Here is an 18,395-nt window from a genome sequence, read left to right as displayed (position 1 = left end):
GATTATCATTCCTTTGGGCTATACAAAACTGCCTTAACAGTTATTTTATAGATTAAGAGATCATGAGTGCAGGTGGCTTGCTGCATTGCCAGACTGAATGTATTCTAAAGATCAGCTAGATTATATTAAGATGTGATGCACCTGCATGTCTTATATTATTTTATGCTATTTAATAAATACATTATGGGTACTTTGATACTTGCAGAAATAGTAGTGCATTTTAATACGGTGCAATTTTTTTTAAAATTCTAGTTAAGATAAATTGTCACCAACCTGGTTGGTCAACTGGTTAGCATACCCACTCTCCAGTCAAAAGGCTGCAGGTTCAAATCCCACCATCAGCATGAATGTTTATGATTGTTCTATTAACTCTGTGTAGAATGGGATTCTGTGACCTTACCAATTCTTCTAGCAAAAGGCTTCACACTCCCATAAACTCTAAGGTAGGGGAGTGACCATAAGGCATCCACTAATGTCAAATGCAAATAACTGAGATAAATTATCAATATTACTATGGAATTTATAAATCAATCAAAGGAACTTTATATTATATATTAACAACAATGAAGATACTCAAATAATCAGATTTCCGAGTTTCATCAGATATCGCTCTGACGGCAATTCCTATCAAAGAAGGTTCATCATATTATTGAGTATCATTGGGATATAAACCCATTAACTATCAAAATTTCTGATATGTATGGGATTAAATGATAGATGAGACTTGAAATATTATGCTGCTTTAGTAAGCCAGGTGGAGTCAGCCTGAGTGGGATATCACAGTTTACATGTTCAATCCCAGAAGTGGTCAATTTATAAGCTTTAGATAATGGTATGGCTGAATTTTATCTTGTGTTATCACCATTATATATATTAGTATATTTATCATTCCATGAACCATGAAGAAAAAAAATACATTGTGAGTGATGTGACCATTTATTATTAATGATTCATGATCATTTTGACATTTTCAGTTCTAACACTGATAGCGTATCATAATTCAATTTATGACAAGTTGATTTCTTCTGCACTATTGCATAAACGCTGAGGATAAAAACATTCAAAAGCATTTTAAAAACTGAACAGGATTCAACAAAAATCCATTACAGACTTTACATTCATACAGTTAAATATAATTTCTTAACATTTAAAAATATGAAACCATCACTGATTTAAATCAGGACAATGTGGAAATGCTTATCAAACCTCCCATACATAACCAATCACATTGGCAATGTTTATATATTCATTCATGTTGTTAAAGTCAATTAAAAAACTGTTCTATATAAGGTCTATATTAATATTCAACTCAATATGCTAACCCCAACTGATTTATATATTTTTAGAGACTTGTATTTATGTAGTTTACAAAATAAGCAATCTAAGATAAATAAGAAAACCAGACAAAGCAAAAAGATGCAATGACCAAACAAATAATTCTGACCCTACATTACATATTGCAGAGAAAACTGCAATGTCAAGTCCAAGAAAAAAAACAAAAAGATTTCTTATTTTCATACGCGCTTAATGACATAAACACCAGAGGGGGGGGATTATTGAGCTTACTAACATTGGACAGTTATTTTTTACCCCTTATGCAATGAAGCAATATTCTGAATAACCACCAAGACCTAAGCCTATCTATGTCCCAATTATCTTCATTAGCAAAGGAAGTTCACAGTATTTAAAAGATAGATGGTAAATGCTATTTTAATATGAAGTTTAAAAATGGCAAAAGAAACTATTTATGCTCACCCTATTCTGATCAATCACATCAACAATTGTACACAACTTTCCAGCATCACGACCAAAGGCAAGGTAGGCCACACGACCTATCTGTATGAAGTGTCTGTCTTGCTGAAAGGAACAATTTAAGTAAAATTATACCACAATCAGAATTTACTTTAAAAATAATTATATTTCTCAAGCAACACATTTTAGAGAAAAATTCCAGTAATCTAATATTTATCCTTCAATTATCAGACAACTGAAAGGTTGTCTGAACTAAAGTACAATTATGTGATGCTCCTTTGACGAAAAGTACATTAGTGTATCCAGAGCCTTTTTATTTATATTCTTTGGAAAACAATAGATGCTTCTATACATTCTTTGTCAGCTGGAAAAAATTGATAAAACAACAGCATCCATGTGGCATGCATATATATACAGGGTGTTCGGGATAAATTTGACAGTTTCGTAAGGAAAAAGAAAATCTTCTTTGTATCTATTAAATTTAATGAATTGACAAAAAAACATTACAGGCAGAGTTAACTACAATACTATCAACAAGATTTACTCAAAATAACCACCATTAGCATCGATCACAGCTTCAATTCTGCTTCGGAACCTCGAACAAGCTGATGCTACAGTCTCCCTGGGAAGGGCCGCAAAAACTGTTTTAATTTTATCCATTAACTGGGCTTTTGTATTACTGGAAGTGCGATTGGTGTCTTTTTCAACTGCGCCCCATACAAAATAATCCATGGGGTTAAGGTCTGGGGAGTTTGGAGGCCAAACATTTGGACTGGTGAAGTCGTAGAAATTTTCAGACAACCATTTTTGACTTTTCCCAGAGGTGTGGCAAGGGGCCGAATCCTGCTGCCATACATACGGCCTACCATTGGCTACCCTTGTTATCCAGGGCTTGACTACAGTTAGCAACTCCACGAACAAAGCCCGAATTCCAATGCCAGGGTTCTTCAACACCTGTTCCTGCAGATTTGCGAGGAATTCTGCTGTACGAACGCAATCAGATCGTCTGCTAGGGATCTTTCTTCTTGCTACATCCTCGTAGTCACCATTGCAAGTCTCTAGTTCATGCCTGATTGTTTTTACTGTATTCAGGGAGCATTGGGCAGCAGTCGTAATATCCTTATTTTGATGGCGGGCACGAATCATCATGATACAAGTTATTCTCTTCCATGATTCAGGTGGGTTCCAGCTATCCATCCTTTCTGACATCTTGTATATGAATGAAGAAGGGTCCAAACTTTTAAATGAAGAGAAGTGTGTGTTAATACATGTAACTTACGGAAAAATATAATTAATTATAAATATGTGAAATTTATCCCGAACACCCTGTATATAAATGCAACACTGTATCAGTTATTATACATTCAGACCAGATCACTCACCCTTAACATTTCAAAACTGATACCTTTGTATTACTTATGCTGTACAAAATTTAAAATAATAATAATAATGGACTTGAGTCCCCTAAGAGGATAATAATGACTAATATCTTAGGATCTCCATAGAATCAAGACATTACAAGAGGTCTGCTCTATGTATCAAAGTTATCATCAAAAGATCTACATGGAGTCAAGACTCATTGTGGGCGGCTCCACTCACACATACACAGCTCATCATACTTTTGACTTAAATGCATTCTGTTCCTGCACTCACCACACTCTCAGGCAATGCATTCCAATTACCTACCTCTCCATGCAAGACATCTCACCTCACTGCTTTGCTCACATCCATCTTATACAACTTCCAGGATGGCATCACATTCTTCCTTCTTCAGATAGTCTATGAAAAATCTCATCCACGACAATGTGGTAATTATCCTTTACCAACTTATGTCTCAATCATGTCTCTCTTCTTCCTTCTATCCACTAGGCTCTGTAATTTGCATATTCCACATTCCAGAGACCAACTTAGTCAATTGTCTTTGACCCCTTTCCAACATCTCATCCTTTTGAAAACCTGCTGACCAAATCTGTGCAGTAATCCATGTGACCTGATCAGTCTTGTACAATGGAATCAAAACATCCAACTTCTACACGTTCAGTGTTCTCCATATCATTCCCATAATCTGCTGGGTTGTCCTCACAATTTTAGCAAAATTCCATGAAATTTAAAGTCCCTGTCCACCATAACCCCCAAATCTTTCATCCTTCCACCTCCTTTAAAATATCTTCAATCCTATTTTCTGCATCCATTGTTGCTTCCCTTCTTCTTAACATGGATTTTAGGTCAGGTGGCCTGTTCCAGTCTCATGTCATCTCTTTCTTTATCTTCCAATTCTTCTTTTACCAAATTTTAAAGCATTACACTTTGCAACATTAAACTGACACCCCCCACACACACACTTGCTCATTCAGACAGTCTATTTAGGTCCTTTTACAAAGCTACATCTGCTCTACTCCTCATAACGCTCCAATTTTTCATCATCTGCAAACAACTGTATATCACCATCTAAGCCCTTTCCAATGTCATTTACATACAAATTAATGACCTCTTGTTCTACCTTTTTCTATCTTATCTCTCCCAGTATATGCTTCAACTTGTCTCAATCATATCATTCTTCCTCTTGTATACCAATCTTTACACATTGCATTCCTTCAATATGTACTCAAAGTTGACATCTCAATGTCTACCTTCATATATTCTACATTTCTTGATCCTCTTGAAATCCATGATTAGCAGCATACAGGGAAGCAGTCCAATGACGTCTTATATAGAAGCATTTTCTCGCTGCATGTAGAAAGCCTTGTATTGGCAGTTAAAGTTTAGTTTATTTAAGTGGTTTTATTACAACACAAGAATAATAAAATAATATTTATTTACCAATAGTTCGCTGGTGTTACACTCAATATCTCATCATCATCAAATTCCTGCCATGTACCCTCAAGGGGTGTACAGGATATGACAGTACTACATGAAAAAATTACATCATTACTAACTTCCTATCTACAATTTTCCTCCAAATCAGTCTGTTAATTATCAAGACTCCAACATTATCAGATCTTATATTTCTATCGTCTAAGGCACTTTGTACCGTATCAATCCACCTATAACTTGGTCTTCCTCTGGATTGTTTTCCTGCCAACCTGGCAGAGAACACTTGTTTTGCTAATCTTTCCTCTCCCATTCTATTTAAGTGACCATACCATCTGAGATTAGCTCTGCTAACGCATTCCTGGATGCTGACAATGTCAAGTTCTTTCCTAATATCCTCATTTTTAATATGATATTGCCATTGATGCCATCTGTTCACGCCTCTAATCTTTCTCAAAACTCTCATATCTGTGGTCTCTAGTCTTTGGTCAAGTGTTTTACTTCTGACACAGCTCTTAGATCCATAAGTTAAAATTGGTTTGAACACAGTCTTGTATACAGCTAATTTAGTGTTCCGACTAATTTCTTTCTTATTCTATATGAATTTATTCAATTGACTTCCCACGATACCAGCTTTGCTTATTCTGTTGTCTATTTCTATATTTAGTTTACCATCTTCAGTAAAAATTGTGCCCAAGTAGCTGAAATGTTTTACTTGTTCCACAGGTTCTCCATTCACAACACAGTTGACATTTTCAATGATTCTGCCTATTTTCATTGTCTTGGTCTTTTTATTGCTGACCTTCATACCATATCTATTACAACAGCTATTCAATTTAGTCAGAGAATCTTGCAGACTTGTAGCGGATTTATTAGAAGTATAACATCATCCGCATAAAGCAAAGAGCTGACATTAACATCTCCAATTTTGATATCAGGTTTAATACCACATTCCTTCATAATGTGATCCACATAGATAATGAATAACAGAGGGGATAACGTACATCTTTGTCTCACCCCAGATTTAACATTAAACCATCTTCCTGTACTTCCTTCAATTCTAACTGCTGACTCACAATTCAAATAAAGACTAAGTATTGCTTGATATAATGCCCCATTGACACCATATAACTGCAGCATATTGAATAGCTTCTCTCTTGGCACCTTGTCATATGCCTTTTCCAAATCGACAAAACTTAAATACAGATCTTTGTTATATTCCCATGCTTTCTCGACTATTTGTCGTAAAGTGAAGATCTGATCCTGACAGCCTCTATTTGGCCTGAATCCAGCTTGTTCTTCACCAAGCTTTTCTTCCACAATTCTTCTCAACTGTTTCTCAAGTATACTTGCATAGATCTTGCCAGGAACACTCAGTAGGGAAATACCTCTGTAATTCTCACATTCAGTTTTATTTCCCTTTTTATATATGGGTACTATGAGAGCTCTACTCCAATCATCGGGAATTCGTCCCTCTGTCCAGGCTTTCTGAACTATGCAGTGCAGCCACTGTAAGACTCTTATACCACCATACTTCAGCATTTCTGGTCGAATATCATCTACTCCTGCTGCCTTTCCACATTTCAAGCCTTTGATGGCTTTTTCTACTTCAAGTATGGATATGTATTCCTGACTGCATGCCTGGTCAGTGTTTTTTATCACTGTGCTGTCATCACTGCTTGTTTCATTTAGCAGTTTTTCAAAGTAATTACTCCATACTTCAAGGATATCTTTTTCTGCTGTTTTCATTTCACCTTTATCATCTCTAATTCCTTTTACAGCACTCTTTCCTCCATTCCTAAGCTTCTTCAACAACCTCCAGAATATTTTGCCACCTTCTTGATATTTATTTTCTATATTCTTGCCAAAGTCCTCCCATGACTTTTGTTTAGCTAGTTTTACACACTGTTTAGCTTTCTTACATTTGTCTCTGTATTCTGTAAGAGTAAAAGCTGACTTATTTGCCAGGAACTTTTGATATGCTTTCTTCTTTTCCTTCACTGCCTCTTTAACTTCCTGTGTCCACCAGGGAGTTCTGATTTTTTATCCTTACAGACAACCTCACCACATGCCTCTCTGGCAGAATCAATCAATGTTTCCTTCAGAGTTTGCCACTGAATCTCCAAGGTTTGATTCCTATTCTCAAACTCTTTCATTTTCTTTTCAATAATATTTCTGTATTTTAGTCTACAGTTCACATCTGAGAGCTGCTCAACTTTTATTCGCTTTAAAACTTTCTTACATGTTATTCTTTTCAATATGAAATTCAATTTTATCCTGCTCAAGACTAAATAGTGATCACTTCCAATTTCAAATCCTCTGTACACTCTGGTGTCCTGCACCAGGGAGAAAACATCACTATCAACAATAACATAGTTAATGAGACTTTTCTTATTCCTAGCCTCTTCTCTCCATGTGAATTTGTGCACATTTTTATGTTGGAACATGGTGTTAGTAATAACCAGTCCATGTCCTGAGCAGAAATCCAACAGATATTTGCCATTATTATTAGCTTTGCTCTTTTCTCCAAATTTTCCCAAAATATTTTTGTATGTCTCACAATCATTTCCTACTCTACTATTTAGATCCCCAACAAGGACCAACTTTTCCTTTTTCATTGTGTCAGTTGCTTTTTCTAAAGCCTCAAAAAATTCCTCCACTTCTACCTTAGTAGAACCTTCTGTGGGACCATAGGCACAAATTAGTCTCATTGTCCAGTTCCCCATTCTCATATTTGCCCACATTACTCTACTTGAGACTGACTGCCATTCAACAAGATTAGCCTCGTATTTTGTGTTGAATACTATGGCTACTCCTTCTTTTCCTTGATTGTCATTGCCTGAATATAATATTTTGTATTTATTGCTCAGAAAGATCTCACCAGTTTTGGTCTTTTTTGTTTCAGTCACCCCTATTATGTCGATCTGGTACTTATCTAATTCCTCAGCTAGCTCCATTTCTTTGCCATTCAGGCTTCTTACGTTGATAGTACCGATCTTTAACTCTGGTGATGTTGAGTTGGGGTTTGTTTTCAGATTTGTTCCAGTAGCTGACTTTTCGCTGTTCGCCCTGGTTCCCTGGCAAAAACAACGGGGGCCTTGTTTAACCGGGCGACGCCCCAGCCGGCATGAAATTTTGTCATGTTATATTGAGTTTGACACTCAATATCTTCAGAGCACAAAACTGTCAGTTTGCAAACAGCAACAATTAGTTAACAGTGGGACCAGTTAAAAATTTTATTCAAGGAAATAAAGTCCTAATTGATGCCATCTATTGTTGGATAGAGTTAACAAATATTAATTTGATCTTAAAATGACAGATTTTTCATAAATTGATACAGCCATAATTGTTAAGGTTTGGAGAATGTTTTAAAGCTGCTGCAGATTCCAAAAAGTCACTCTGACTTATACATGTAGCACTTTTGATTTTCTTCATTTGATCCTGTGTGAAGGAGTATCCAAGGCATGGCCTGACAGACCCAACCTACCATAATGATAACACAAAAATGTATTTTTTATGCTCTCCAAAGCAGGTGTCAACAGTTCTGTCTGTCCATAGTAAGTCAGGGCATATCATATACTCCTCTGTGATAAAGGTGAACGTTTGTACTTAGGTGTGTTGGATTCTGAATATATAGAGATTTAAGTAATTATTATTTGCTTCAGAATCCAACATGATTTCCATCACAAAGGCTGGACTTGTAAATATTATTTAATGTAAACACTTATTTTACAATTTAATATTCATATGACTACTTTAATTTTGTCTAATATCTATTATTTAATCAAAGATATATGTATTAATAGTGATAAGACTAGTAAATATTATTAAGCTATTTTAATTATTACTATGTTAATATTATAAGAACTTGTATTTGATATTTTAACTGCGCATTATTTGAAATGTAAATATTCTCTATTTATTCCTGTTTGTAAAGTTTAACGTTATGTAATAGCTCAATTTTTTTATATTTTGTTTTGTTGTCATGGAAATGTATGTAAGTGAGCGAGCACGTTTTGGAACACCACGTGAAGAGAAAGCTTATTGAAAAGAGTTTTAGATCACGAGAACAATTTAGGCGGGAACGACTGATATAAAAAGCGAGGAACGCTGGAAAAGGGAGAGCATTAGAGATTTATTAGAGAGGGACTGGCATTAGGTTGGAAGCGGAGCATTCGGCATTCGAAAATCACAGTGCGATAAAAGCGAGTTGGCAAGTCACTCAAGCAGCTAAATAAAGTCTACTAGTCGAGAAGCGGTTAGCTTATAAGTTTCGGAATAACAAATAAAGCTACGGAAGATAGCTAAGTGATATGGATAGACTAGCGATTACTTGAGTTGAGATTTAATTTCAGGACCGACCTTTCAAGGACACACGGAAACTTGAAGCATAGCACGAAGTAACTAGAGAATAATGAGAGGTAACAGAGTTGTGTTTAATGATAGCGGTGTCAAGAATTATAGTACCTAAAGGATTAAATTGAATGCCGGAGGAATGAACAACTGTGCATATAAAACCTCAAGTTAAGGAATTATTATATGTTGCCTTATTTCATGACTGATCAGTAGTACTTTATGCAACGTTTGTTTATGTGTGTAGTGACCGATGATTAATTCAGTTATTGCTTAGAAGATTTATTTTAATGAGTGCCGTATAAGTGTTTACAGTTATAAAAAGTGTTTGTGTGTAAGTTAAAGAAGAAAAAAGATTATCGGTAAGATTATTCCAACCTTTAATAATTCTATACAGCAAAGTGTGAGTTTCATCCTAGAATTTCCTTATACTAACAGTAACTATTGAGGAAGTTAGCTAAAGTGCAAATTTAAAAGTGTTTGTTTATGAAGAGGTATTACTGCAATTTTTGTTGTATTTGGAACTTAAAGAACTGTGAGAAGACTGTATTATCAGAAAGGCTGAAGTGTTTATAATAACTTATTTAGTATTTTGATCTTAAGTGTATAATTTGTGATTTTAAAATTAAACGTTTGTTTTTGTTTATCTAAAGTTGTATTTTGCCTGAATCTCTTTTACTGCACCATTCATAAAATATTCGAACCAATGCGGGTAAATTAAGTAAGTCAAATATACTCGGCCAGTATATATATAATCTTAAGGAGAAATAGTTGAAGGTTGATTTTTCTTCAATTCTTGAACTAATTCAGATATAGAGTGGCGCAGTCTTTAAATATACATTTTCTCTATATTTGAATTAGAAATCAACTAGCAACTATTTTTTTGGATAAGAACATCGTAATTGTAATCATGTCGGATCCAAAGTGTAGTTTGATAAGAAGTAGGATCCAACAGGTGAACAGTTGAGGGTTATCAATTTGATATATGGTTTAAATGTGGCAAGGAACCAATATTTATTAAGCACTCAGGATATTGATTCAGATGTACCATGAATGTATGGGGAAGTTTGCTTTGATCTGATGTATTAGGTGACAAAGGTGATTTGAGAAAGTTATTTAGTATTACTATATGTATTGTTCTCACTAAGATGGATAGATTATCTTCATTTCACTACTTCGATTAGTCTTCTGAACCAAACACTGAAAGCATCACACACAATTCTTATAGATATGAAAACATTCATGCCCTACTCCATTTTAAATTCTCATATATCTAAATCTTGTTTCTCCAAGTCTGCCAGGACTGTCAAGAGAAGAATCAAGCATGCTGCAACTGATTTTCATCAAAAATCCCATCTTCTTTTCTGCATATACCATACCAATTGCGAAAGACCAAAACGTAGGGGAAAAACTTGTAGCATGTCTGAATGGCAGTCATGCTGCCATTTAGACATGCTACAAGTTTTTCCAACATTTTAATACTAATTTCCCAAAGATTATTTTAGTAAATATCCTCTTTCCATCCAATCTCACAAATTCAATGTCTCTCCTTTGAATGTTTGTCAGAAAAAAAAAAAAAAAAAAAGACACCAGACAAAGTTCTTCCAAACAAGATACCACCAATCTTCAGGCCTGATGACATTTCTAACTGTTCTGAATGATTGTGTTCAATGTCAGTTGTTTTGTGACTGTTTATATACTCTCCTACTGGTATTTATCCTGCAGCTTGGAAATTATAACCAATTCCTAAAAATGCTACAAACTGTCACGAAATTCCATTTAGCTGCTCATACTCCCTTTCTAAAATAATGAAGAAATTCATTACCAGTCATAGCTTGTCTTCCAACTTTGAAATTAATTCTGAGATACCATCAGGCTGTTCATCTCCCTATACCATATCCAGGAAAGACAGTTATTAGCTCCACTTCTCTCTCTCACCCAATATTACTATTATGAGCTACAAATGTATATCAAGCTGTTCTCACCAAGTAGAGAAAACCATCATTGGATTAATGATGGTTTTCTCCACTTGAATGCAAATTCAATGCAATTTATGAATGAACTCTACACTATACAAATCAAAAGCTTTTACAAAAATGCTGACTTTGACCAATTTTTCAATGGAAGTTTTGACAGCCTTATTAGCCTCAATATTTCCAAAACAATCCTGTTATATTTCTCACAATATATATATATATATTATTAGACTTAAACTTTTGACACAAGTTGATTTTTCTTGTAATAATCCTAACTGTCATCATTTGGTTGCAATATTTAAACTGGTTATCTCTGGCTTAGGCCAGATATGACCAATTTAAGTTATAAAAGCTTTTGATTTGTAGAGCAAAGTTCATTCATATGAAAACTTGGAAATGATTGTTGGGACTTGCAGAAAGGAAGCCACATTTCATTTCATTTGAGTATAGGCAGTCTCTGACTTCTGGAGGGCCATCTATAAAGTGAAGCATTCTTGGATCAATCTCCAAAGCTGTTAGTATCTGAGAGAAGTTTACTATACATGCTAGAAATGTTTATAATGTAATGTCAAGTATTAAAAACAGTGCCCATTCTTAATGATGATCCTCAACAAATGTCTAAGATGAAAGCAACATGGTGAGAGGATATAGACATTTCATATCATTGCATTTTTCTTATTCAGGCCCACCGTCATAAGACCCTTTGTGGGAGTCACAATACAACCAGTCTTTCATGCAAGAGAAAAACTGTCATCTTTGGAACAATAACTATGCCAGCCTGGTTGGCCGAGTAGTCAGCATATCTGCTCTCCAGCCAAAAGGCTGTGGGTTCAAATCCCACCGTGTGTGTGGATGTTTGTGATTGCCTGTGAAAATACTAGTGATGATGTTGAATGATAGATGGCATTGGTGTAGATGATGTTAGTTGTGGTTCACTGTAGAGTAGATACCCTCCCTCAATGAATCTTTGGACTCCCTGGAGGTGTAGGTGTTACGTAACAATAACTTATTTTTCAGAGTCAGAATGTTAAAAGTTGAATCAGTGACGTTGATGAAATTTGTCAAAGAGAAAGAATCCATTGTCAAGAGAATGTGAATCACTGATGATGAATAAATTAAAAGGACAAATATAACACAACACAAGTACTAAGTGGACAACATGCAGCCCAACTGGGCTCCGATCATTCATTGGAGCCCAATGAATTCCAGAGTATCAAATGGATTACTCTGAACTCTTTCTTTAAATGAATATAAACTGTTGGAAATTTTCAATTTATTATCAGATATTTTCCATCACTGAAATATAACTGGTTATATTTATGGTATATGGAAAATATCCGATAAAAGAAGTGATTTGCCTAGTTCTAAAATCTGAATGATTTTGTACATAATAGAAAAAATATATATAATAAATACTGAACAGTAAAATCAGTAATTAATGACTGAAGTGTTTTAACAAACTTCTTTACTGTAGCATCTGAGTTTCACTAAAAAATGTTACCGCTCATTTTCAAATGAGATTTTTCACCCCCCCCCCGGAGTCATCTCTAAAATCAGTGATGGATATAACTGGGACCTAAATGCAACCTATCTGGCAGCGAAAAAGATCAATTGTCTATTTGTGAGTTATTTCAAAAATTGGTGTTTGTTAATAATTAAGTGCTAACTGAACGGGGGGGGGTTATAAATATAAAATAGCAGTGAATTAAAAATACCCAAAAACTCGGAATCTTTCTTTCTCTCCCAATATCCCGCTTTCCTATATGTAATACGTAAGTTACAGTGACTGTAAATGAAAAATGGCACAACTGATAACGTAAAATTAACATAAAAAGATGAAAACAGAATACGAACTCAACACATTTAGCTACTTACACTCAATGAAGCCCATATATGAAAAATTCCTTGACTATTCATAAAGAAATTCGTCATACGCTTGTGCCTTTTTAGGATGTGTCAGTTAATATATTACTGCGGTTTACAAAAAAAAAATAATAATAATAAATAAAAATTAAAAAATAAATAAACTGGAGTTTGGAAAGCAAAAGCGAGAAACCATTCAATTCTTACCTCAAAAAGTCCAGATTCTCTACAATCCACGTGTTAAGAAATCGCCATATTGAAAGTGAACAACGAGGCAAACATAACAACTGGCGCATTAATGTGCTAAATAACAGCATTTCTTTCCTTCGCTAAGAATTATCGCTTCACATTCCGCAAAATAACTTAAATTTTACACAGCACATTTCAATTAACCAAAAATGATCTTAAAGTTCAAAATACAACATTACTTACCATATCCGGCAAACTTCAAATCCAACTCGTTCCTCAAACCAGAAAAATGGGTTTTTCTTACTGAACTGCCACCTGTGATAAGAACCGTATTTTAGTATTATTAAAATAGTAATTTTTAAAATTTTCTATTTTGATTTTCACAAGCTGTGAAATCTCATTTATTATTATTTGATATATTTATTATATAATATATATTATTATATATTATTATAATATATAATATATATTATTATATATTATGTGACACCTCCAGGGAGTCCACGAGGGAGGCTGTACCAACAGCATAAACAACTGATCCCTTCCAACTACTAACAGCGCTCAAACTTGCTTAATTTTATTATTATTATTATGTGACTCCTCCAGGAAGTCCAAAGACTCATCGAGGGAGAGTGTGCCAACAGCATCAAACGATTGTCTCCTTGCAACTACTAACCGCGCTCAAACTTGCTTAACTTTTTACAAGCCATTAGTAGCAGAGGCTCTACCAATCGACCAACCTTTGCATTTAAAGCCATTTTTCTGAAGCCTCTATAATTAAAAAAAAAATAATAATAAATAAATAAAATAAAATAATAATAATAATAAATAATTAAAAAAACACATTTAAATTTGTGCAAGAAGAAGACAGAAAAGCAAGACTTTCCACGTTTCTTGTATAGGCAATTATACTGAAAATTATTTGGAGCCTAATATGAATGGGAGAAGTATTATCTTTCCGAGTTACCAAATCTAGATGATTTTTTTCCGTACAGAAGAGAAAAAAAAATTATTGACAGAAAATTTTAGTTGTTATTCTCCCCCCCCCCCCTACATACACACCCACACACACTCTACCTGCAGCATATAAATCAGTGCATTCTTCCCCAATATTATTAATGATAACTATGTCTCTCTCTTTTTTTTTTTACACGATACTACTATTTTTGTTCAAATGAGATGGATAATAAGAAAATTAAAATGCAGGACAAATGCATACTGTATTAATAGCACAAGTAAAAAATGTTATATAAGATGACAGGAAAATTGGGTTTAATAGGTCGGAGAATGTCTTTACCATCTAATCCAATTCTTTTTAAGAATTGGATTAGATGGTAAAGACATCAGGATCATTGAAAACTTATATTGGAACCAAAAGGCATCTGTTCAAGTTGATGACATTATTACAGACTCCATTAACATCAAACGAGGAGTAAGGCAAGGATGTGTGCTGTCACCTCTTCTTTTTAACATCTACTCAGAAGCCATATTTCAAAAAGTCTTGGAAGGAAGAAAGGAAGGGATTAGTGTAAATGGTGAAATCATCAGTATCATCGGCATATCGGATGTTACTCCTGACAATATTCAGGATCTTCAAAATCTTTTGGAACTAATAAATGCAGAGAGTGAAAAAATGGGATTAAAAATAAATATCACCAAAACTAAATTCATGGTCATAAGTAAGAAATCAATTCTTAATTTAGCACTTTCTTTAAATAGGAAACAAATAGAAAGAATGGCAAAGTTTAAATATCTCGGATGCTGGTTAAATGAAGATTGAAATCCAGAAATGGAAATAATAGTTAGAATTGAAATGGCAAGAAAACATTTCTCTTGATGAAATCAACACTGTGTAACCGCAGTTTAAATTTAGAGCTTAAAGTACGCATGGTTAAATGATATGTATGGTCTGTACTGCTGTACGGTGCAGAATCTTGGACCTTGAAGACAACATCAATAAAAAGACTTGAAGCCGTTGAGATGTGGTTATACAGACGAATGTTAAAAATCCCATGGACAGCAAAATCGTCCAATCAGAAAGTACTGGAACAAATGGGGAAATCACGTGAACTTTTAGATACCATAAAAAGAAGGAAAACTGCATATCTTGGTCACCTACTTCGTAATGAAAAATATAAGATACTTCAATTGATTATAAAAGGGAAGATAAATGGAAGAAGAGGACAAGGAAGACGAAGAAAATCTTGGCTGGCAGACATCAGACAGTGGACTGGTATGAACTCTGAGAAACTGCTCAGAATAGCTGAGAATCGCTCAAAATTTGTCAAGGTGGTCGCCGACCTCCGATAGGAGATGGCACGCAAAGAAGAAGAAGGTCGGAGATTTTGATACAAACTATTAGCCTACTAGTTTCGCCACGTTAACTGATGGCTTCTTCTAGGCCAGATAAATGTACACATAACATCTTAAAAACAAAAACATCTTAAGTTACGAATTAATACATAACTGAAAGATGAAAAAATATCAAATTCATAGAAACCGTTACACAAATACATGGAGCGTGGATATTAGCACTTGGTCAGTCATTGTTAAGCAGGTGCGTCATATAATTGGCTGTGAAGTTGAACTTTGATGTGTTGAGAGACCTTATGAGTGATTTCAAGATAATCGCAAGGATCAACCCTTGGATTCTGAAACACTTCTGATGATCAAAATTAAAGTATCCCTATTTAAGGCCTTGTGGAGTGCCATCCATGATTGAAATGCTGTGAAACTTTGCAGTAGTACATGTTGCGTCACGCAGAAGCGATATCTGAGAAAATATAGTTCCAAAATTGAATAACAAGGGCGTTGTAAACAGCAAATGCATGGAGCTTGCATATCATGCAAATTGTCAGGTGCATATCAGGAATTTTCTCTTCATTCTGTTGTCAACATCTTCAACGTTAGTGCGAATCAATATTGATTCGCACTAACGTTGTCCCCAATATGCTTGCTTGTAAAGCTGTTTTATCTATAAAAAAAGTAAAATATAAATCAGCTAACGCCTTTTATTCCGGTATAGGGAGTAGGCGAGGTCGTTTTAGCCGTATCTAACTTTTGGACACTGGGTGGGCAGTTCAATCTCCACTGGCAACCAATCAGAGATGGCTCGCCCAAGGCTAACACTAAGTTTATCGTCACGCAGTGAAGAGACGGCTAACAAGTACTGCCATCTCTTGGTCCCTAACCATATCACAATATTTTTTAATGTCTGAAAGTAACGTAGGTTCGAAGGTCGATTTTCTTGAGTTTATGGGACGAAAAAGCCTACTTTCCGGCAGAAAAAAACCCGCTTGCCCGTGTCAGAGATCGACTAACTGCAGAACGGCTTAGAAAATGTTCCTTTAATCTTGTTTTATATAAACAATTGCAATGCTATTGTTGCTGCACTCCAGGAATTTCATCGTCTGAACAAATCACGAAATTCACTACCTTAATCTGCTCTGAGACGAATGATTATTCATTTTGAAGAACCGTTCTTTGGGAGTCATACCTGGCAGTTATACCAATTAATTCACAAGTAAATGAAGTCGCTACTACCGTTGTGGAGTATGTCATAAATAATAGAATTGGTTTCTGCAGTGCATTTGCTGTGTCAATACTCATGGATGTGAATTAGACAACAGTGAATTACACAACAGCAACAAAAATTGAAGCTTCTGCATTTCTACATATTCAAGATAACTTCTGACACAGGAGTTGCACCCACAGAACTTTGAAAGTCGACTGATATTCCATGCTTGGGTGGAGTTGGATGCTTCGTGACTGTGGATGATTTTGTGTGAATATGTATATATTCTTATGGCACAGTTCAGCTATAGTTCGATGTCCAATGTTGAAAGCCACTCTAGTGGCTCCTTTGATACTTCATTTATCTCCTGCAGGTTGCCATGGAAACGGCAAAGGTGGAAATCACTGATGATACCTTTGATAGTCTGTAGGATATGGGTTCAAATACAGTAAGGACAATTTGCCATATTCCGTTTATGGAGGAGGTATCCACATCTATCCTGGTATATCCTGATTCTTTTGATAGTCTAATATGGCAAATTATCCTTACTGTATTTACACCCACATCCTACAGACTAACAAACGTATCACCCTTCTAGGAAGGATGAAGCCGAACTGGCGGCTGCATGGGCTTTCACAAGAGAGCCATTTGTTCACAAATTCATAGTTCCACATGTTGTGAGTTGAAGGTATGGGCCAGAAAAAGTCCTGGTGATGTCCTAAAATGAGTACCTTGACTTCATTCTGGTTCAAGAGAGATTTATAATGGTTAAATGGAGAGGCAGTAAGCAGTCATTTGTGATTTTCTCCATTTCTTTTAGTCAAGCCGGTCTTCCTCATATATTTGGTGGGGCTATTTTGGAAAGTACTCATAGCCATGGCAGAGAGATAGCTTTCAAGGCCCACTAATTTTGTGCATAGTGATGTTCAGTTGGAGTCAAAATGCTTATGCGTGTGTATGTGTATGTGTGTGTGTGTGCACTACTTTCCCAGACTAGTGCAGAGTACTCTGCAGCAGAGTAAACAAGGACAAGGCCACAGATCCTAAGTACCAACGCTGTTACCTCAGCTCTGCAACCCTGGTTAGTTCCACATAGTCTTGAGATGATGCTTCTCATTTTTATATTGTTTTTTTTTACCTGATAAATGAGAGCCTGTGTAGCTCAGTAGAAGTGGCGTTTGCACTCTACAGCACTTTGTCGCACGACGAAAGGCGTTCGAATCTAGTCGCCGACTAGAGGAACTTTTTCTAAGCCTTTTCTCGACCGGTTCCAGAGTTAGTCGATCTCTGGCACGGGCTATCGGGTTTTTCTTCCCGTAAACTCAAGAAAATCGGCCGTCGAACCCACACTATTTTCAGACATTAAATATATTGTGTTAGGGTTAAGGAGACCACAAAATGGCGGCACTTAATGGCTGCCTTCGTCACTTGCCTTCGCTGCCTTCGTGATGGCCTTGGGCCAGCTATCTCTGATTGGCTACCAGTGGAGATTGAACTGCCCATTCATTCTCCAAAAGTTAGATAGGGTTTAAAAACGGCCTTGCCTACTCCCTATATGGGAACAAAAAGGCGTTAGCTGATTTGATTTGACTTTATGAATGTGATTTTTGTAGGTCACACTTCTATGCAGTTTCACTCCAAGGTAATATGGATGAGAATTATACTTCACTGGGCTGCCACAGCAGGGTGATCCTTCTCAGTATGATTCTTCCAGGAGCTTGAAGGATGAGCATAGGCGGACAATTGGGCATAGGTTTTCAACGGAACTGGGGTATTTTCCTGGCTTGAGAACGGCAATTAGCTTAGATTCTCGCCAGTAGTCTTGTAGTTCACTAGTAGAGATGATGGTGGAGAACAAGACTGACAGCCATGCCTTTCCATGCTGGCCAAGACATTTATGGAACTCGGGGAGGAGGCCATAGGCTCCAGCGGCTTTG

At 35.7% G+C, this 18,395-nt stretch overlaps 1 protein-coding gene and 1 non-coding gene across 2 annotated transcripts in view; both read right to left on the bottom strand.

The window, feature by feature from the left end:
• The window catches only part of RpL14 (ribosomal protein L14), a 42,181-nt gene extending 28,933 nt beyond the window's left edge, over nucleotides 1-13,248 (bottom strand). The window contains exons 1-2 of the mRNA XM_090392460.1: nucleotides 13,188-13,248; nucleotides 1,756-1,857 (exon numbers count right to left, since the gene is read on the bottom strand). Coding sequence (XP_090248586.1) covers nucleotides 1,756-1,857; nucleotides 13,188-13,190 — 105 coding nt within the window. The 5' untranslated portion in view covers nucleotides 13,191-13,248. The remainder of the gene's footprint in view (nucleotides 1-1,755; nucleotides 1,858-13,187) is intronic.
• On the bottom strand, nucleotides 580-649 carry LOC150110275 (small nucleolar RNA SNORD49). Its single transcript, XR_016549056.1, has one exon. It is a non-coding gene; the product is annotated as a small nucleolar RNA SNORD49 (small nucleolar RNA).
• Nucleotides 13,249-18,395: the final 5,147 nt, after the last annotated feature.

This window comes from Typopeltis vanoorti, chromosome 1 (assembly GCF_054136105.1).
Source record: "Typopeltis vanoorti isolate ZY-2024b chromosome 1, IOZ_Tvanoo_1.0, whole genome shotgun sequence".
NCBI classification, from domain to species: domain Eukaryota; kingdom Metazoa; phylum Arthropoda; class Arachnida; order Uropygi; family Thelyphonidae; genus Typopeltis; species Typopeltis vanoorti.
This window is presented reverse-complemented; position numbering and strand designations above follow the sequence as displayed.